Source organism: Semicossyphus pulcher, unplaced genomic scaffold (genome assembly GCF_022749685.1).
Source record: "Semicossyphus pulcher isolate SPU_LCO1_2020_fin unplaced genomic scaffold, fSemPul1.0.p SCAF_25, whole genome shotgun sequence".
In the NCBI taxonomy this organism is placed as follows: domain Eukaryota; kingdom Metazoa; phylum Chordata; class Actinopteri; order Labriformes; family Labridae; genus Semicossyphus; species Semicossyphus pulcher.
The window spans coordinates 2,603,994-2,624,335 of record NW_027211699.1 but is presented as its reverse complement, the minus strand read 5'-3'; the positions used below and the strand labels follow the sequence as shown (position 1 = coordinate 2,624,335).

Here is a 20,342-nt window from a genome sequence, read left to right as displayed (position 1 = left end):
GAAGAATAATGTGAAAAACTATAATAACAAAGTAAGTTATGTAGCAAAGACCCTTAAACTGTTTCCAAAATTGAATTTATAATATGATTACTGTTTCATTTGAATACATTAAGTAATATACCACAGGCTTGTATTGTTTATTGAGGTTGGCTGGCAAATGTTTTGTTTTTTTTACCTTGGTTTGTTTCTCTTAGTAGTAAGTAGTTTTATGAGGTTTTATTTTGATTATTGATTGATTGGTTTTTATTTTGATTAGAGTCAAACGAAACGATCCCTGTTTGTTAAGACAAGAAGAAAGCAAACGAATAAAGAAAGTAGAAAGCAAATTCCAATTTTTATATTTTTTAATCATGTGTATCACTGCCCTCTAGTGGGCACAGCAGGTAATTACAAATGTGTGTCAAGTTGAACACAATGGCAAATTTGTACTTCCGGTTAAAATATTCAAAACAAAACTCAGACTAAACAAGGGATGTAGTTAAGCACAGTGACGAACACCAGTGATTGTGTACTCGTGAGCATCGTTTTCATCTGGCATTAGGCCAAACATATTAGCAGTAGGAGATTGAATAATTTTTAAAGGAGGATAAAATGTGAGCACCCCATCCTAACATCGTTAGCAGAAAAACCCTATCTGTTGTTGTCATGTCTAAAATAAGATACAGGACTAGGGGTGTTATGCCTGGAATTTACCCAGAAATTGGTGTTGTGGTCTGGTGTCACTGTATTCGCATTTTATGCTTACGGAAAATGCAAATGTGGTATCTTTGCTATTTTTTCCCCAAACGGGCGAAAAATACAAGGACTGGAAAACAAAACGTACTACAGTGTGATTGCGCCCCCTGTATTTACCAAAGCCATGGAATGCAATTAATAAATTACTATGTCATAGAAATATAAAATTATGTATTTTTTAATGAGGAAAAAAGTTTTGAATGAATACAGTCGACACATCTGAATACTGTGTCGACGCTTTTATTATGAAAACAAAACCGGAAGTCCTTGGAATTGTTGGAGACTTTGCATCTCCTTCGTCGTAACGAGCAATGCTACTCTTTGTTAGGTAAAGTGGTGAGAAATCTTGCTCCAAAACAAGATTAGTTCGATTAAATGGTAGTTATCGCCTCGGCTGATGACATTAGATTCTGCAAGTTGAGTAACTGGTAACAGTTTGCTTGCGAGACTACTTATTTCGTAGTTAGCTAACGCTAGCGTGTTAGCTGCTCAGACAACAGCTGCAGTTCGGGAGGATGTCGCTTCACGGCAAGAGAAAAGAGATCTACAAATACGAGGCGCCATGGACGGTGTATGCGATGAACTGGAGCGTCCGCCCAGACAAACGCTTTCGGCTCGCGCTTGGAAGCTTTGTGGAGGAATACAACAACAAGGTGCGTGCTGTGGTTATAGCCATTCATTAGCTAACGTAACGCTAAAGATGGTAAGGTTAGCGCGCTCATGCTAATGCTAGCTGTCCTGCGCAGCATTGAGGCATACATTCACAATGTTTGCTTTGTTTTGGTTCCCCAGTAAAAGTACTAAGCGCTCCTGTGTTAATATTCAGCTAGTCTGTATTGTGTCATTAATAATAATTTCCCTTAGCAGCGCTACACGTAACAAATGCTATTTCTGACTCTCGTTGCCCTGTGAACGGTCCTGTCCTCGTCTTGAAATAACAGGTGATGTGTGTGTGCTCCTGTCCAGGTTCAGCTGGTGGGTCTGGAAGAGGAGAGCTCAGAGTTTGTCTGCAGGAACACATTTGACCATCCTTACCCCACCACCAAGATCATGTGGATCCCAGACACCAAGGGGGTGTATCCGGACCTGCTGGCCACCAGTGGGGACTACCTGCGCATCTGGAGGGTAGGATATTTGATGTTACGGGATTGTTTGGAACTACATCAGTATTTTTTTGTTAATCAATTTCCATGAAATAATTAAAGCTATCAATGAATTTATCCTTAAACAAAGGATTGTGTATTGCCAAAGCCGAATATGTCTTACTCCGCTTTGATCCACTGTTGTTCAAAAATCAAAGCAGTGAACCACATCTTTCCACTTTGTGACATTTTCCTTTTATGGTGATGAATACAGTACAGTAGTTTATTTTGAGCTGTAACATGGGCACATTATCTTGAATATATTTCTTCTACCCACTGCAAACTTCCTTTGCCTTCATCTCGCAGGTCAGCGACACAGAAACACGCCTCGAATGTTTGCTGAATAACAACAAGAACTCAGACTTCTGTGCTCCCCTCACCTCCTTTGACTGGAATGAGGTTGACCCCAATCTGCTTGGTAAGAAATCCACTGCTACAAATTTGAATTTGATGCTCTTTCGTTTGTACGTTTAATCATGTTGTTCAACTTTTTCTTCAGGCACTTCCAGCATTGACACCACCTGCACTATCTGGGGGTTGGAGACCGGCCAGGTGTTAGGACGAGTCAACCTGGTGTCTGGACACGTGAAGACCCAGCTGATTGCTCATGACAAAGAGGTCTGTATGTGTCCGGGCTGTTAAATGATGTGTTTTTGTATAAGGCCTGAAAGGATGTACTTAGCTTATTGTCTGTGCAGGTGTACGACATCGCGTTCAGCCGTGCAGGAGGTGGAAGAGATATGTTTGCCTCTGTGGGAGCCGATGGATCAGTCCGCATGTTTGACCTCCGGCACCTGGAGCACAGCACCATTATCTATGAAGACCCTCAGCACCACCCGCTGCTCCGCCTCTGCTGGAACAAGCAGGACCCCAACTACTTAGCTACAATGGCCATGGACGGCATGGAGGTGAGTTTACTGTGAATTTTTTCATCCTGTCATTACACCATATAATGTCCGGAATATGTCATATGGGAATTGAGGGTTTCATCCACCTCTGTTAGTCTAATTGATATTTCTGTGCCATAGGTGGTCATCCTGGATGTACGTGTGCCTTGCACTCCTGTGGCTCGACTGAACAACCATCGCGCTTGTGTTAACGGCATCGCCTGGGCCCCTCACTCCTCATGTCACATCTGCACTGCAGGTAAAGGCACCTAGAGATTGTGGGATAACAGCAATCTAATAGAGTAAAATACAAATGTTAAGGCATGTAATTGTGCAACAGTTTGTGTGCCTCCCCTTTTTTTGCTTTTGAATTAGATCATTCCTCTTTCTAATAGATGACAGTAGACAAACCGAGAACAAGTTTCATTCCCTAACTCGTCAGTAAAACGTCCCTCTTGATGTCTTCTTTCCTCAGCCGACGACCACCAGGCTCTGATCTGGGACATCCAGCAGATGCCGCGGGCCATCGAGGATCCCATCCTGGCCTACACTGCCGAAGGGGAGATCAACAACGTGCAGTGGGCCTCTACGCAGCCGGACTGGATCGCCATCTGTTACAACAACTGCCTGGAGATCCTGCGTGTCTAAACCCATGAACACTTCCCGAAGAAGAGAAGGGGTGTTGTTTCCGATTTGGACTTAATTTTTTTAGCCCTTGTCCCACTGCTTTAAGGAGGAGGACGAGGTCACAAGTGAACTTCCTGAACGCGTTTTGGAGCATGACACACCTGCTCCACAATAACCTGGTTTACATTTTCTCTCCATCTCTTCCCTCCATTGTTCTTCTATTAAACGTGTTAGAGCTCTTATTTATTTTGCTCACAAGGTTGTGTTCATCAGCATCTGTACAGCATCTGCAAGAAGCTTTGAGCAGTCGTCTATGAAAACCTGATTTTTATACTTGTTGGTGTGATTTTGGCCAGCTGTGAGATTATCATGAAGGGTTTAGATGTCGTGTGTTTCATCTGTTTGATTTGTATAGGTGGATACATACTACTGTAGGTGGCAGATGATGACCTCTCTAACAGGTAGGGATATGTTGTAGTCTTCTTGCGGACTCATAAGATCAGTGCATTAATCCTGTTTACCCCTGTGGTAACTTACACGGTTACTTTTAATCAAAACAATGTCCAGTTTGATATTTTGGAGGCTCAAACTTGTGACCTGTGCATTTATTTTGATAGTAAAATAACCTGAGAGGGATTCATAAAGTCACTGCAGTGGTGTTTTAGTCGGGCTGGTGACTCAGTGAGGCAGCCGTGTACAGCAACACTCACAACCTACCAGAGCAATGTGGTTCAGCCTTTTTAGCTCAAACTTACTCTCTTTCTTTCTTTCTCTGTAAAAAAAATCGTGCTTGGAAAGCTGCGTTTTCTTTGTGTTAGAGTGAGTTGTGAAATGGGAGTAGAATGAAACAACTTTCTGACTGTGTCTGGCTCTGTTTTTCTTCGTTGTTTTCAATTATTAAAGGGTCATGTCCTTGTAGCATGCCATTACAAGGCAAAATGTACATACATATAAATATATCAACTTCAGATGTTGGTAAGCCAAGTGTTCATGTTGTAGCTTTTTCATAAAGTTTATTATTGAATTTGCTCTAATAAATTGTATTCCTCCATGTCCTAGGAACAAACGTGTCAGTGTTTGTTTATTTTGGAGGTACAATTGGTTTTCAGATCACGATACCGATTATAATAGATACAGAACCGAACTCTACGTTACTTTCAAAAAAAGCTACCTCCACAGGACGGGGAAAATCACCACCACAAAATTCAGCATGTCAAAATATTATTTTACTGCAAAATGATCTTACCCATTGGCCAGAAGTTACTGCAAATAGTTTATGTCCAACCCTTTGAAATTAACAGGTAAGATCATCAATTAACCTAACGCAGTTTAAACCAGGGGTTGCGTAATTTAGCTTCAACCTCTACAGTTTGTCAGACAAAATTATTAAGAACACCAGTTTTATCTTCTGATGCTCCACGTCTTATTGCTCACCTTTTGTGTTTTTCTAATGCTAATTAAAACTTTGATCTTGGTTATTTACCATCCTGGAGACGCATCCCACCACACAGAAGCTTATGTTGTCATTTGCTAGCATACGAAGGTGACAAGGAGACACACAATGGAGGGTGTGGGAGGGATTTGTTGGCGCACGGTTACAGGAGCTAGCATTGTTATTACCATGTCATGACCTATTTATACAGTCTATGGTGATAACCTGAGGTGAAGAAGCGATTTAGATAAAGAGATCGTAGGGGGCACCCGGATTTGAACCGGGGACCTCTTGATCTGCAGTCAAATGCTCTACCACTGAGCTATACCCCCTGACATGAAAATAACACAGGTATCGCCCATCAAGTAAGTATTTAACATTCCCTCCTGCCGTGTTTGTTTAACAAGTGCGTGCGTGTGTTCGTGCGTGTGTTAGTAGCTGCAAGCTCAGGATTCAGCTTCTTTTAATTTATAAATACATTTCCTGCTACATGTGAGTTTCTCTCTGTTTTTAAGATAAATATATTTTTAAAGAATGAAAAAATATTGTTAGTGGTGAGTCTTTCAAAATCTTAATTCAGAATTCTTGACCATTTTATGTCACCAGATAAGGACGCTGAAGACATATTTGACAAACTACTTTACACCATTAAAGATGCATCACATAAAAAAAAATAAAAAAGCATAAAATACCCCCAATTTTTACATCTGACTTTTAAATCTTATAGCTATATAGTTTGTACCTAACACCATTGTTAGCATGTGTGCACTGTGGTATCTTTCCATTGATTTACAGCTTTTTAAAAATTATTTGTAGAAAAATCAGAATCGGATTTATTTTTGTAAGTTTGTAATTTTACTCTGTAATATATTTTTGTATCCACAGGCCTGTATATAGTAGTTTTTAGTGTCTAAGTGGCTGTGTTACCTTGTCTAACCTGTCCTTGTTTTAAGTGTAGTATGTCAATGTGCATGTCTGTACATTGAGAGCTAAGAAAAACCGGAGTCAAATTCCTTGTATGTGCACGCATACTTGGCCAATAAATCTCAGATTTTTACATTGAAAGGAATTTGTCTTATAATACATACAGTAAAAATAAAATATTTAGGTATTTATAATGCAGAATATGAACACTATATAAAAAAAGAGTACTAGTATAAAATATCTGATTGTATTTGTTATTTCTTTTCAAGGAGGTCAGAGGTCACGATCACGACAGCAGAATGAGCGCTTGCTGGTTGAAAGAAATGTTCTGGCTGCAGAAATTCAAAGAATAATTGACTCCATTTGGATGATTTGTACAGTCCATCAGCCTAGATGGCTAAAACAGGATATGTTTAATTATTATAATTTAGCTGCCCAGTGTTTTAAGCAATATGTGAAGTCTGGGCATCTATGCAATATGTTTCAACTTAAAATGTTAAACCACCAGATGGTGCCAGAGCACATGCGTGAACTGCCGACTCGACATCTCTTATAACCTCCTGTTCTGGAACCATTTTATGACCTCTTTTAGTGCTGACTTTCTGAGTGTGTTAGCATGGTGTTTTTGCACTTTTTATAGATGGGCTATTGTACATTTGAAAAGCGTTTCATATGTATTGAGAGACTTGTATTTTCCCATTTCTGCATAGAATTACAGCTGTGGCTGCATGCAAGAAAGAGAAACCCTATGAATGTTTGTTTCTCCACAACTATAAATGCTGCTGCTTGGTGGCTGTAGACTGTACAACACAACACAGAGTCAGACCCTGTACACCACGCAAACAAACAGACACACATAATGGAAAAAAAGGCAGTTTATTGCAACACATAACGAACAAAAATAACCACATTTATGCATGTAAAGAAAACAGACTGCTGTACTGGATTAAATTAGATAAAATAAACATTTGTGATAGCTGAAGATTTGATAGAATCAATAAATAGCTGCACAGATTTAAACATACTTAAACCGTGTTTGATTACTCAAGCAGGAATGATATGCACTTTCAGGAGTGGCAGTCCCAAGATACTGTTCAGTTGCACTCACTAAACATACTTTCGGTGCCATGTCACTGTAAGGACAGCCTATAGAAACCCATTATCTACTTTGTATAGATTATCTGCATCTCTAAAAATGACCATCAAACTCTCTTTGCAACAGGCTGCATCCAAAGAGAAGTGCTGTTTTTGTTACATAAAATTGAATAAAACAGGCCAGATAAGCGCACATGTCATGGGAAGAATACTGATTTTTAAATAAGGAGCAAGATCTGAGTATAATTTAAGGAAAAAAACGGATGCTTTGGAAAGAGAGGAGTAGCATGATCTCAGATGGAGTGATTCACAGATAGTACAAAGTGGTTGTGGGAGAGTTTGAGGCGATAAGGCGAGGAGAAGGGAAAGAACCAAAAGAGATGGATCTTCTCTGCTTCATGATGACTTCACTCTCACGTGTACAAAAATCCAGAGATGGCGTCTTTCCTGTTGTGTTCTCATGGAGCTGTTGAGGTGGATTGTGGGAGCAGGGTTTTGGTCAGGTTTTTTGGGGGCATGGTCAACGCAGCATCACCAGGCAGACAGGCTGTGGGTTAAATCTCTGTTGTGGTTGTAGGTCTGCAGCTCCTAGCTGGGAGAGAGCGCAGGGCTGGGCTCGGTGCTGATGCTGACCAAACACTCGCTGGACTTGAGGCTGGCCAGGGACTTAGAGCTCGGTAAGGAGGCCAGAGAGCCACACAGACCCAGCATGGAAGGAGTGTCTTCTTTCCCTGCTGGGACAAAGCAGAGAGAATGCACAGTGAAACAGAGCTGCTGATCATGCATAGTTTAAGCTGCCCACTTGAAACACCATGAACAGGATTCAAGCCTGTCTTTGTATGAGTATGTATGTACATGTGCATGGGTGGCTGCCTCTGAACGGCTGTTATGCAGCAGAGGAATGAGCACAAATATATTCCTACACATGCAAGATTTTTGTGGCTTTACAACTTTTTCTTTTGTACTGGAATTCAGTAACACAACAAATGTAATGCCACAAAAAAATATTACAATACACTTCAAGTCACTTCAGGTTAAAACATTGCAGTGAATCAGTTGTTAACAATGTCATTCCTACCCGCTTTAGTCCAGGCTGCATCTCCGTTCTGTCGCCCATCATTCCTCTGGCCGTCTGAGTTCAGACTGACTTCAGCAGAAAGCTGCTCCAAACTGTGGAAACTCCTTCTGGATGGAAAAAATTATAATCATAGCACAAATAACTGAAGCAATGATCCATACGTTAAACGCATCTTAATGCACCTTCTTACTTGCTTGCAACTGTTATGTCAGGTTACCTGCGGAAGAGCTTGACGTCACCCTGGTTGTTTGTGATGGTGGACCACTGGTTGACGAGAGGGATGGAAAAATCTTTAGCCAGATGGGAGGAATCACAGGGCATGAGGGCAGAGCTGCATGAAGCACAGTGTGCGAAAAGTTTTATATAGATAGTTGATTGTTTTAATTGTAGCAAGCAAATATGAACCGGAGCACTGAGGGTGATGGTAAAAAATTACATATCAGATATATATATTACATGTCAGTTTAGGTGCTTTTCGACCAAAATACTGGGATCTTCTAGTCCTAGGAACTTCTCTTCAAGGAACTAAATGGTTCCTGTGGCCCATTGATGTCTGAGTTTCCACAGCGGCCTAAAGTCCCAGGAAGATCACGCAAATCAGGCCATACAACAAAGATGACACCATAAAACGGGACGAACGGGCCGGGATCATTGTTTATGCGACACTACAGTTAGCCTGTTAGCATGGAGGATTGTATTGAATCAACACTCCTCTGAAAGCACAGTGATGAACAATCTCAAAGCACGGTGATAACAATGAGCTTGCAGCTGCAGTCTGTTAAACATGGCGGGTGAAATAAAACGCTGCGAGTACTCAACCAATCAGAAACAATCAGCACTGCAGGCCCCGCCCTGAAAGTTCCTGGACCTTTGGAAAGTACTACCACCCGAACAGGGGGTAAATCAATTATCCCGAAACTGAATAGACCCTGGTTCTGCTATTGAAACGCACAGTTCCTCAAAAGGTTCCTAGTTCCTGGGCAAAGTTCCTGCTGTCGAAAAGCACCTTAAGTGTGTGTGTGTTCTGGTGCTTTCTCACAGTTGGGCCTGCAGCTCTAGCACAATGGCCTCCAGCTCTTTCTTCTCCTGTTGGCTCTGCACCGTCAGCTCCTCCACCTTGGCTCGCAGACACTTGTTCTCCGTCTCCACGTTCTTCAGCTGCGACTCTCGCAGGCGCACCAGCTCTTCCAGGTAACCCTTCAAACAGGAAAAGTAAGAAGAACAGGATTCATGTTTAAAATCATCATCAAGAATTTAAACATTTTTTTGTTTTATTAGTTATGAGTTACCTTCTGGGCAAAGACGATCTTAAACCTCTGCTCCATCTTGCGACACTTGTTGCTCCAGCTCTCCTCGTCGGTCACCAGGGGGATGTAGGGATGCTCCGGGACACTCTCCTCGCTGTTGCTGCTGTCCACACTGCGGCGGTCCTCCTCATCACTAAGGTAGTCATAGCTACAGAACGGAGAGGGAACAGTGTCTGAAAATTGTTTGTGCACAGAAATGTGATGCTAAAAGTTGAGTGACAGGATCAGGTGGCTTAGTCTCACCTCTGAGTAAACTTCAGGTAAGGTGTGTAGTCGATCACAGCTGGAGATTTCCCGTCTAGAGTCTCTCCCTTTAAGCAAAAACTGCACAGAAACAGAGACAAAAATAGCTTTTGGATGGACTGGTGACTGTGCTGTTTTTACATCACAAACCTGAATAGTGGTTTATGTGTACAGTGGATTAGAGTGCAGGAAAATGTTTGGACTACTGGTGTTGGTGGAGCCAAATAGCTAAACAAATAAACAAAGAGAATCGTCTGTTGCGGCTTAATACTTTTTACTATTTGCTGCCTGTAGAACTATTATATAAAAGCAAAATGAAACACGAGGTCATGATGTTGTACTTAATATCAGCATGCTGCGGTTATCTCAAGCACTCGGCCTGCAGCCTTGTGCCTATTAAAGCTGTGCTGATACTCAGTACAGCATCACTCCCTCCCATGTGATATTGCTTGATTATGTATTGTTAAGCAAAGTTTTAGGAGCAAGACCACACCTCAACCGCGCCTCTTCCGGCATTCCCATAAATTTAAACCTAACCCTCTCCTCCTCTTTTGCTCTTTCCTTCTGCATCCCTCCCTCCCACCCCTGCTCTTTTTCTGTTTCTTTCTGTCCTCCTATCCGTAGGGCCCTGGGGGGGTTCGTCATGCCTGGGTGCTACAGGGGATCCCCAGTGAAGCTTCCCCAAAACCTCTCTTTACGTCTAAGCATCATTATCATCAATCTCATTAATCAATAAATTGTTAATTGTGGCCCTTGCTAGTGAACAAATTCTTCCACGAGTTACTTAACATGGATTTGGGAAAAAGTCACAGGCCAGAAAAGGTAATTCTAGGTTAGCTTACAAATATATACCACATAACTGTATACATAATTTTAAAAAGCCCTGCTGTGTGTATGTATAAACTGTATAGTACAAGGCCTGTACATCAAGTGTATGTCTTTACCTGAAGTCAATGGCACTCAGGCCGATCAGCATGCCAGTCAGCACTGTGGCCTCCTCTCTGAGCATGATGGCTCCATCGTCATAGAACCTCCTGTCAGGTGGAGAGGTGTTTGTCATCTCTTACATTCCTCACATGTCACACTGACACAGGTATTCTACATTAAGCCTGCAGTATGTCTGCTAATCTAAACATCTGCAGCAGGCATGCAATTTCCACTGGTGCAAAGGGAGTTTTTACTTTTACTTTTACCAGAACTTTTACCTTTTTCATAAGCTGTAGTTTATGCATACCTGAGAAGAGAATGTAATATTCCTCTGAAACTGTAATAAGTGAAGTCAGAGCTCTGCAGGGCCAATTCTCTGATAGCTAGATCCTATTAAGCATCTTTTTTTCTGAACTATGGTGTATAAAAGTAGAACATGTTCTACATTGGACACATGTAAGTCCATACTGACTAATCTTACATTGAATGAATGATATCGGAAGATACTTTATCATTATATATTATGCAACCCTACTTAGAATCAGGGGTAAAATGAATAAAATCAGATATTTACAGGTCGTCCCTTTAAAGCTTTAGTCTGACCTGGTTGTTCTTGTGTCCCTCAGAGCAGTGGACACATATTCAGAGAGACGTTTCTCCATCAGCGCTACTCGAATCCATGCACGCCCCTGTAAGACAACGTAGAAAGTGAGTAGGAACAGAGGGCCTTTTTGCTGCACTGGCTTGCGATATCCCACACACACACACAAACACACACACTCAGTCACGCCAGAAATTCCTTGCCTTGGCTCCTGATGTGCTGATGTTCTCTATGTTTTCGATGCTGGCAATGCAGTTGTTCTGCACCTTGCTGCACGCCAGCCGAATATATTCCCAAAAACTGCGCTGTCCATCTGAGCTGAACCAGCTCCCTGAACCTGGTGAAGATTAAAACACAGAGATTAATCATACTTGCTCTGACAACAACTCACACATTCATCATGCAACAGTACAGCTAACGCTTCATGGTGCTACTTTTTGTGTTTACAGTAAAAAACATTCAGGAGATCTCTATACCCCTTTTATATTAAATCTTTTTACTGTCTAACATACATCTTTTCCTGTGCCCTGTTACATGCAGTGTTACCTTTGAAGCGGTGGCTAAGGATGTGCTCTAAAATTGCAGCGAAGTTAATAAACTCCTCGGATGAGTCATCTATGGGCTCTGTGGTGTACTTTTCGAGGAGAGTCTTTACAGAGAATCTGAAACAGAAGCACACAGAGAGAGAGGAATTCAAACAACAGGATAAGACAATGCGATGAAAAAATACTTAAAGGATTTTTACTTTTATTGGTTGTTTGCTGCAGAAGCCGATCAAATGCAACCGTGCACTGTACCCAAGCAGACAAATGTACTACTGTATTTGAACCCAGCAACAATAGCAGGGAGGAGGGGTTTTTGCTTTTTTGGGAACCACGCCATCTTATCACACTGAGGTCACCCCAATTGTCTTGTGTACTGCACAATGCACCCCTTCAGTACTTTGGCAGTGTTATCGTGACAACAATACAATTAACCCCCTGTCTTTCTCAGCCTTTGTGCATGCTGTGCTTCCAGGTCCCTTTGGGTCTTGTCTCTCTGAGGGACCGGCAAGCATCAAAGAATGATCAAATAATTCCCTCCCCCTCATCTATACATGGTGGTCTGATCTATTTAGGGAAGCCGCTGCAGCAGCTTCAGTTTGGCTTTTGACCTCACACGATCACCCTGCGGCACTTCAGGCAGCTATGCAGCTTGCATGAAAGGAGCCGGGCACCAGGCACAGGCTCGGGCTGACTGCCGCCGCTTCGATGGGCAACACTAGCATCACAGAGGGCAAGACTGCCCTGGCAGTGGGAAGCACCTCTATAGCCAGGGGAAAGACTACAGTCTCCTTAGGCAACTCCTCCATCTTCAGGGGAGTGACCACCACCTCCATGGGAGATTCCACCATCGAAAGGCAAAAGACGACTGTGGCTCTGGGACGGGCCAGCTTCAGCCGGGGAACCACAACAACTTCCTTCCGCAAAGCCTTGATGTCCAAGCGTAGGAACACCTAGATGGAAAGGACCCCTGAACCAAGGGCTAAGACACCCAAGGAAAGCAAGCAGTCAAAAAAAGACTCTAACAATGAGTGGAAAACCACATTCTCGTCAAGCAAGACCTCCTTCACCAAAGGCAGGGTTTCTATCCTGAGGACTAAGTACGCCATCTCCTGGGGCAAATCCTCGATCTCCTGGAGCAGAACCACCGTAACTTTGGGCAACACCAGCCTAGCAGTGGGCAAAACCTCTGTTACACGAGGGGAGACCACAAGCTCTCTCACAACTCTGACCTTCACTCACGGGACCAAGTCTGTATCCGTGGTCAAAACCACCCTTATCAGGGGCAAAGAAACGCACAGCAACATCTACTGGGATTTTCATACATGATTCCTGCACACAATTAAAAACCCAAGGATATTTCTATCTGGTCAGTTTTAGCAGGTCAGTAGCATTAGTTAAGAAAAAAACGCTGCTATGTTTGTGTTTAATGTGAATTACAGGTCAATGTGGCATCATCTGTTACCTGTTTGCACAGGGTTCAAATGTGGATTCCCAAGTGAGAAAGTGCTAACTGAGTCGTAGATCTAATGGGCATTCAATCAAGAGTGAGATCGTCCGAAGCCATGCTAAGTGTGTTATGCAAAGTGACCGTGACGAGATGATGCTTTATGGTGTGTCTACGTGGCAGGGAGGGAAACTGTGAAACAACCATGTGAGCGATTTGTGGAGACACAAGAGACCGTGTGTTTTTCATCAACACTATTGTCCTGTGTATTGCGCATGTCCAGCCATCAACATGTCTACATCTTTGGTATAAATGTGGCACCTTTTGAGTATGCTCATATGATTGGTTGATATTGTGAAGTCTGCATGCATTTTCCATAATGATACTGCCCTATTGTCCACCAGGAAACACAGTTTTGAACTACAAAACTGTAAAGCTGGTTAATGTAACAATGCTTATAAAAGTAACATGTCTAAACAATGCTTGGCTTGATTGGTTTGTAAATGGATCCAAGGTTTTACGACATATTATATGGCCTAAATGTAAGAATTGAAGACACAAAATGACACAAAAATGGGCAATAAACACCAGCTGAGGGAACCACACCCATATGTCTGATAGAGGACAACACAATTACAGGGAAATGTCCAATCAAAGCATCAACCCCATGTGGAGAACATGGACACATTTATCCTTTCTTTTATCAAACCTGACACTGCGCGACTCATTTCACATATGGTGTATACAGTCATACACATAGGGCATGTCTTACAATCAGAGGCTATAGGGAACAATGGTTCAGAAGAAAGTGATGTCACCGCAGATAGTCCCCGATGCAACAATGTGTCCTTCAACCGTCCGGTGTCGTCGTTGTGATGGGACAATCGCTCCACTGTCCCAGCCCGCCCAGATAGGCTGTGGCCACCTACGGCTGCCTCTGTCTATTCACAGGGACACATGGGTGGTATGTGGCCTTCCAGAGCCCACGTCGATCAGCTCAACGAAGGCATTATGTGACACGGGGGTCGTGCTATCCACGCTTAGCATTCTGGTCTTCTCTGGATTGTAGCTGATGTTGGTGTTATCGCAGAGGGGCAGAGCAGGGTGTGTTGCATGAGTGTGTGATGCTTTTCGTCGAGTGAGCTCCGAAAACCCCGCCGTCGAATCTGGGTCAGGAAGACGAGCTTCACCCCAATGGGCAACACCAGCTTCACCGAGGGGAAGACGGCCTTAACCCTGGGCAACACCACCATAAAGAGGGGAAAGAGCAAGCTGGCCATGGGGAGCTCCTCCATCAGCAGGGGCAGGAGCACTACATCTCTGGGCTCCTCAACCATTACCAGCGGGAAGACCAAGATCTCCCTGGGTGGCGCCTCCTTCAGCAGAGGCTCTACCACCACCTCTTTTCGGAAAGCCCTCTTTCCCAAACGCAAGACACTTTAGATGAGAGGGAACCTCATCGAGGGGTGGGGGGACTGGTACAAAATGTCACAAGAGAACGGCACCATCACAGAGAACATATGGACAACATTACAGCATCTGCACAGGGTCTACTCCATCTGAGCGCCAAAACTGGATTAAATTTACTTTTGGACCTTTGACTTGTTTTTTTGCATGCCGGATTTATCAAGGAAACAGGTCAGTAGTCTTAATTCTCTTATCAGTTTATCGGCAAAGACTGAGTAGGTCAATCAGGTTTCAAGGTTTAATAGAGCTCAAGCATCTTGGGTAATGTTCTTGTGAGTATGAGCTACAGTCAACCATAACCCACAAATTCTTTTTTGACCAAAATACTCCACTATGCAGATGATGCCAGTTTGTTAGTATGCTCAAAAAGTTTGTGTTGTGCAGAAATGAACAAATACCGTCTCATTCTCAAGCTCCCCAAAGAGATCTGCTTTAGATCATGGGGGTTCCTTTGACATGACCTTTCAGAAAATGTATTATTCTAGATATGACTTTGTAGATGATAAGTACTTTTCTGTCTGAAAGCTAAGCAGAAAGGTGGGTGGTGAAATATATGGAAACATTGGTTTAGAACTGGTCAAGAAGTTCCTCATTATGCAGATAAAAGAGCCCTTGGAAAACCACCTAGTGCCCCCAGTGGTTCCCAGGGTCCTGTATGGGAACGACTGATTAATAGCTAAGCTACCCGTTTGCTGATGCGATGCCTGTAAAAAATCTAACCAAGGAAGCCCTTACAAAAGGCCTCTCTGACCAGATAAAGCAGCAGCCTGATCTCAAAGGGACATGTCAGCATATGTTTGTACATCAGCTGAAGTCCTTTGACCTGAAAGGGAATCGCTGGCGTGCCTCAAATGCAAATAGATGGAGTGGAACGGCAACATGCTCTTGGTACGATTTGACACTGAAAAACAACTGCAGGTCCTTCTGACAAGCTTCTTTTGTGCCCCCTCTCACTCTGCCTGGATCGCCGCCAAGCCCACTCTCAGCTCTCTTTAAATGCGCTCTTGTTCTCCTCTCTCGCCTTCCTACTGTACTTACACAAGTGTGTTTGATCTGCAGCATCACCTAGGATAAACAGAACTACATTTATCAGCAGTTACACCTAACCTAACTTTCCCAGCTTTCATTTTTTCTGCTTACCCTCCATAAACATTTCCCTGACTCCTTTCTCTCTCCTTCCTCCTCTTTCTGTCTCTCTCTCTGTAGTCTTGGCATAACCAGCAGGATCAGATGACACAGGCGGACTCCTCGCTGGCTGCAGCATTGTGTAACACCAGCCAGTGCTGTGTTTTTCATCCTGGACTGTCGGGGGAGAAGTTCTGCCCTGTACTGGATCAGCACAAACAGCCAAGAGAAAGAATGCCGTGTGCTTTGATGATTATTAAGATAAGAATGATAATTTGGGTCAAATTCAAATAGACTCCAAGGCCTAAAAATGCAACTGCAGTATGCTGTGCATCTCTCTCTCTCACACAGGCCCCCTCTGTGAATTAGCGTCCAGGCAAAGTGTTTCATGGTCAGAGGAGGTGTAGAGGGATTAGTGTTCAAGATGGACAGTAAAGGTGTTGGGATGAGAAGCAATAAGAGTGTAAATTAGATGTTTGAAGCTTACAGGGGGGTAAAATGAAGAATCACAAGGTGTCACAGAGAAATTGCTGGTGAGAGAGCAGATGTGAGATTCTCATGTGCTCGGTTAACTTCTGTTGTACTTGATGGTAAAAATAAGTGAAATCAAGTCAAGGCTGCACAGAAACTGAACTAGAAAACGATTGTTCCAGATATGCATGTTCACAGATTTGTTGACATAACTGCTTAAATGAAACTGAGAGAGGTGGAAAGTGCCCCCTTACTATTGTCCAAAAAGAGCGTAAAAAGCCTCCCACTTGCAGAAGCATGTCCATGAAATATGTAGTTTACTCCAGTACAGAACATTTTATTCTCTACTCTGGAGCCACGCCCCGGAAGAGCTCGACCTTAGCCAAGATTCCCCACATCCCCGCTCCGCCCTCCTTTCACTCCCTGTTCCTTTTGTTTACAGGCAGCAGCTGGGGGGATAACACCTTACATCAGATCTGTCAAGTCTCACTCATCTTATCTGTTTTCTTAGGTTCACCGTGTCCACAGCATCACTGCTCCTCCAGTCATGGACGACGGCATGACAGCTCTTAGCCAGACTCCAGCAACAAAACAGTCAATTTTAGATGTAACAGCACAGCATGTGGCCTGTTAACAAACTATTGATCTTGGACATTTTGTCAAATTCAGCCCAGATAAACAAACTGGAGTTGCAGGAGAAATCCCATTGACTGCAGAAAGCCTCAGCCCTGCTATTATAGGATAAAAACCTGTTGCTAGTGGCAACAGCACAAAGATACAGTAGATCACAATGACACTGCTGTCACTATGGACATGATAAATGCCACCCAGTCTCTCTGAGGCCATTTCAACAAAGTTCCTTTGGATTGTCTGATGCTGTCAGGTCAAAAAACCCCAGCTAAAATCATGTTAATTTTCTCCAAGTTTAAGTTTGATACAAGAAGAAGAACATTTTGCAAGTTATGGGCTTGAGAAAGCATTTGTAGAATTTCAAATATGCCCCTTCCCAGACAGATTTAGTTGCAACTTTTTGACCTGGCTGCAGTAGTCTCTTTTATTATTTTCTTTTCAAATTTTAATTCCATTTAAATCTGTGATTCCACTCATGAAACATTGTAATACCTTTAAGTCCCGACACAGGTTTCATGCAGACTCTTTGTTCTCTGTGAAGGTTCAAACATTTGATCAGGTTTTCCTTTATTATACACAAATGTCTATTGCTGTACATATGTGTTTCTAATTTAAATTCTGTTAGGTATGACACCTTAAACAAGCCACTGAAACAGTGAGCAGACATTAGCAAGTTTCTGTGCCTGATATTGGCGACTTAAAGCCAGATCATGAAAATCTTGTATTTCTTAACCTGACCAGAAGAAGCTCCTTTCTTTTAAGTCCCACAAAAAGATGTAACTTCATGAAATGAATTGTTAGGAATTGAAAATGTTAATCTCTATGTGTGCAGAAAGTATTTAAAACGTATGATTTGACAGTGAAGGCAGAGCGGTCAGACTTTATATATACACACCTGTATTAAATAGAAATAAAGGTATGGCCGGGTGTACTAATAGAGCACTAACGTCAGCTTAGCTACTGTAGCCAGGCCGTGTGTCTAAGCAGCAGGACGGAGCCTGGATCCTGTATCCTGCACCAACACGATGCCCAGCCTGCTTCAATGCACAGCCAGCCTGCTGCTGATTCAGGATCTCTTTCCAATGAGACTGTATGAACACACAACAACCATTACCATTGACTACTTGAATCAACTCTGACCAGTATGGCATCAAAGAGAAGAACATTAAGAGGTCAGAAACATCCTGCATGAGGAGATGCAGATCAGACAGCCACACAGACACGCCTGGAAGAAGCTGCCCTCCAACTGAACCTAATCAATGTTATGTTGTTATTTGCAAAATGGAAAGAAATTGTTTAGTAAGCATTACTGACAAAAAGCTGTTTGATATTCATTTCTGTCTCGTCCTGTGTGTTTGTCATTAAAATGATTGAATCGGGTTTTAGAACGATCAGGAAAAACTGAAAACAACAGTCTCTTTGTGCCCTTGCTAATCTTTCTCTGTGTTGTAAGTCCACTGTGAGAACTTTTCTTTCTTTGCAGGCATGCTGTGTGTAATGTTGTGTGTTTTGCTTTACTGTACATGTCACTAAAATGCAGATAGGACCTTGGACAGAAAGGTACTGGAATAAAAAGGCTTGATTGTGTGTCTACTTCAAAGTCTGGACATTATCTTTTTTAGTTTTGGGGTGTCTTATACACTTCTTATACACTTTGAACATCACTGGGAATAAGGCCTAAGTCAGCGTGGACAGCCTAAAAAGAAAGAGGAGCAAAATGTGGAGGCATGAGGTCACTTTGACAGACTGCATGCAGACTCTATGCTCTAATATATTCCGTTGATGTCTGCAATACAATTTATCGCTCAAGGCAATTAAAAATTCAATATCTACAGTAATGCTATAATAAATAAGGGAGCACTATAAAAGTATCAAAGCTGTAATTTTCCTACAAGTCTATGGTGATATTACAGAAATACACTAAAGCAGGATAAAGCAATTATCAAATAGCTTTATTGAATAGAGCAGAAATATTTAGTTAATGGACAGAAAAGTATTCGGTTTCTTTATTTAGCCAAAGCCAAAAAGTCTCTTATTAAAGAATAAATATAAATGTTTGCTGCTTTCCATCATCTCCTATATGGTAGTAGTTTTAATATGTTGGGGTTTAGACTGTTTGAACTGATAAAACAAGGTATTTTAAGATGCCAGGCTCAGGCCCTGTATGGATCAATATTTTTCAATATTTTCTGACAACTGTTAATTGATTAATCAAGAAAAAAAGGTATTGGAAATTAGACTGATTATTCTGATAAGAAAGAAAAAAATGCACTCTGTGATTTATGAATACAAGTAGACGTTATTCAGTTTAAGCAGGTCATAAAGCATTGACTTAGATACACAACAGGTAACTTAAATAACTGACAGCAAGAGACGTCATTTACAAGGCACATTTGGAAGTCTGATGTTAAACCCTTTAACATCCTAACCTCTCCGATTTATCAGTCATACAAAGACTGTACATCACAATTCATCAGCACTCGGTGTACTGTGGAGGCTGAGGGCCATTGATGGGGGGAGGAGTGCTTTCACTGCTCCCAGTGTCCTTGTCCCATACAGACACTCCGACTGACTGTGATGGAGGAGAGGACCTGCTGTTGTATTTTCTCTCTAGCTCCATCCTAGGATTGTCAATAATAGCTAACTGCTCTCATTAGCATCCTTTGAAACTGGTTTATTTTTAGTACAGACAAGAATCTAGCCGGTGTCTCAACCTTTACAAAATATAATAGACTTAACTATTAGGTATTTTAAAGCATCCAGGCTGGTTAGAAGCATCTCTAACTACCACATCAACTATATTATCTTAAGAGAAATGTTACATTTAAGTGCATCCAGGAAATACAAAGGTTACTATAAACTATATCAGAAAGAACCCATTGAAAAGTATGCTATAGGGATGCTATAGTTACTGTATATTATGTCTAAATGAGCGGATGTTATGGCAGGGGTATGTGAAGGTGAAAATGAACCTGCGTCCACATCATCCCTTGTATTTCCACAATAATTCTGCATTATTTTTCCTCTATTTTGTGTCCTGCTGCCATTATTTCACTTCAGGAAACAGTGCAGATATGATCATTTTAAATATATATCCTACATTGCGGTCGCATTTTTAAAATGTTGAACCGAGCAACATGCAGGGACAGGTATTGCTGGTGATACCGCCAAGCGAGGGTGTCGTGATGTATACCTGCAAACCGTGATGAGGTTTTTTCGCTCCACGCCGACGCTCCGAGCAGACGCCTTTTTTGATGTCAGACCCATAGCCATTGCTGTCTGAATGCAGCCCGACTCCATCCAGCGGCGGCCCCGGGGCCTCTTTGGGATCCGTGCCCAGGCCAGGACCCCTCCCTCCGCGGGCTCTGTGTCCTACAAACACCCGCTGTACCTCTGCGGGGAGCCACGGATGCTGCTGCTGATAGAGGAGGAGGAGGAGGACAGCAGGAAAGCGGCGACCAGCGTCAGATTAGATATTACTACATTCACAAGTTCCGGTTATTACTTTCGAAATAAAATCCCTATCGCTTAAGTGGGCTCTATTGTGTCGTTGTCGAATAGTGATACCTTTATTTTCACCTTTATTTCCGGTTTTCATTCAGTGGACGTCATGCTTTTGGCACAGCTGAGTGGAAACGATGCTTTCACGCATTTTTGTATAC

At 42.4% G+C, this 20,342-nt stretch overlaps 2 protein-coding genes, 1 long non-coding RNA gene and 1 other non-coding gene across 7 annotated transcripts; 2 read left to right on the top strand and 2 right to left on the bottom strand.

Moving 5' to 3' along the window:
- The first annotated feature begins 1,011 nt into the window (after positions 1 to 1,011).
- Positions 1,012 to 4,451, top strand: dcaf7 (ddb1 and cul4 associated factor 7). The gene is made up of 7 exons (XM_069675989.1): positions 1,012 to 1,388; positions 1,702 to 1,860; positions 2,184 to 2,295; positions 2,377 to 2,495; positions 2,576 to 2,785; positions 2,906 to 3,023; positions 3,240 to 4,451. Exons 1-7 carry the CDS (start codon positions 1,251 to 1,253, stop codon positions 3,410 to 3,412), a joined length of 1,029 nt encoding a protein of 342 aa, XP_069532090.1. The 5' UTR covers positions 1,012 to 1,250; the 3' UTR covers positions 3,413 to 4,451.
- A 632-nt stretch (positions 4,452 to 5,083) lies between these two features.
- Positions 5,084 to 5,155, bottom strand: trnac-gca (transfer RNA cysteine (anticodon GCA)). Its single transcript has one exon. It is a non-coding gene; the product is annotated as a tRNA-Cys (tRNA).
- A 1,468-nt stretch (positions 5,156 to 6,623) lies between these two features.
- On the bottom strand, positions 6,624 to 20,075 carry rundc3aa (RUN domain containing 3Aa). 3 transcript variants are annotated; one of them, XM_069675878.1, is made up of 11 exons: positions 19,874 to 20,075; positions 11,545 to 11,660; positions 11,202 to 11,335; positions 11,001 to 11,086; positions 10,415 to 10,504; positions 9,471 to 9,551; positions 9,210 to 9,375; positions 8,960 to 9,117; positions 8,138 to 8,251; positions 7,921 to 8,027; positions 6,624 to 7,576 (listed from the first exon to the last, which is right to left on the bottom strand). In XM_069675878.1, exons 1-11 carry the CDS (start codon positions 19,978 to 19,980, stop codon positions 7,431 to 7,433), a joined length of 1,305 nt encoding a protein of 434 aa, XP_069531979.1. In that variant the 5' UTR covers positions 19,981 to 20,075; the 3' UTR covers positions 6,624 to 7,430. The 3 variants fall into 3 exon arrangements, with proteins under 3 accessions (XP_069531979.1, XP_069531980.1, XP_069531981.1); XM_069675879.1 differs by having other exon boundaries at positions 6,624 to 7,573; XM_069675880.1 differs by having other exon boundaries at positions 7,921 to 8,024.
- Positions 12,503 to 18,273, top strand: LOC138604318 (uncharacterized). 2 transcript variants are annotated; one of them, XR_011309280.1, is made up of 2 exons: positions 12,503 to 12,923; positions 15,661 to 18,273. It is a non-coding gene; the product is annotated as an uncharacterized lncRNA (long non-coding RNA). The 2 variants fall into 2 exon arrangements; XR_011309281.1 differs by lacking the exon at positions 12,503 to 12,923 and adding an exon at positions 14,439 to 14,625.
- Positions 20,076 to 20,342: the final 267 nt, after the last annotated feature.

What these genes read in the sequence shown, in the direction of transcription:
- dcaf7 (XM_069675989.1), top strand. Translation starts at nt 1,251, where the DNA reads ATGTCGCTTCACGGCAAGAGAAAAGAGATCTACAAATACGAGGCGCCA. An exon ending in TGGAGGAATACAACAACAAG is followed by an intron (nt 1,389 to 1,701) that starts GTGCGTGCTGTG and finishes GCTCCTGTCCAG; the next exon opens with GTTCAGCTGGTGGGTCTGGA. An exon ending in TGATTGCTCATGACAAAGAG is followed by an intron (nt 2,496 to 2,575) that starts GTCTGTATGTGT and finishes TTGTCTGTGCAG; the next exon opens with GTGTACGACATCGCGTTCAG.
- rundc3aa (XM_069675878.1), bottom strand. Translation starts at nt 19,980, where the DNA reads ATGGAGTCGGGCTGCATTCAGACAGCAATGGCTATGGGTCTGACATCA. An exon ending in AGGGACACAAGAACAACCAG is followed by an intron (nt 10,505 to 11,000) that starts GTCAGACTAAAG and finishes TCCACCTGACAG; the next exon opens with GAGGTTCTATGACGATGGAG. An exon ending in CTGAGTGCCATTGACTTCAG is followed by an intron (nt 9,552 to 10,414) that starts GTAAAGACATAC and finishes GTTTCTGTGCAG; the next exon opens with TTTTTGCTTAAAGGGAGAGA.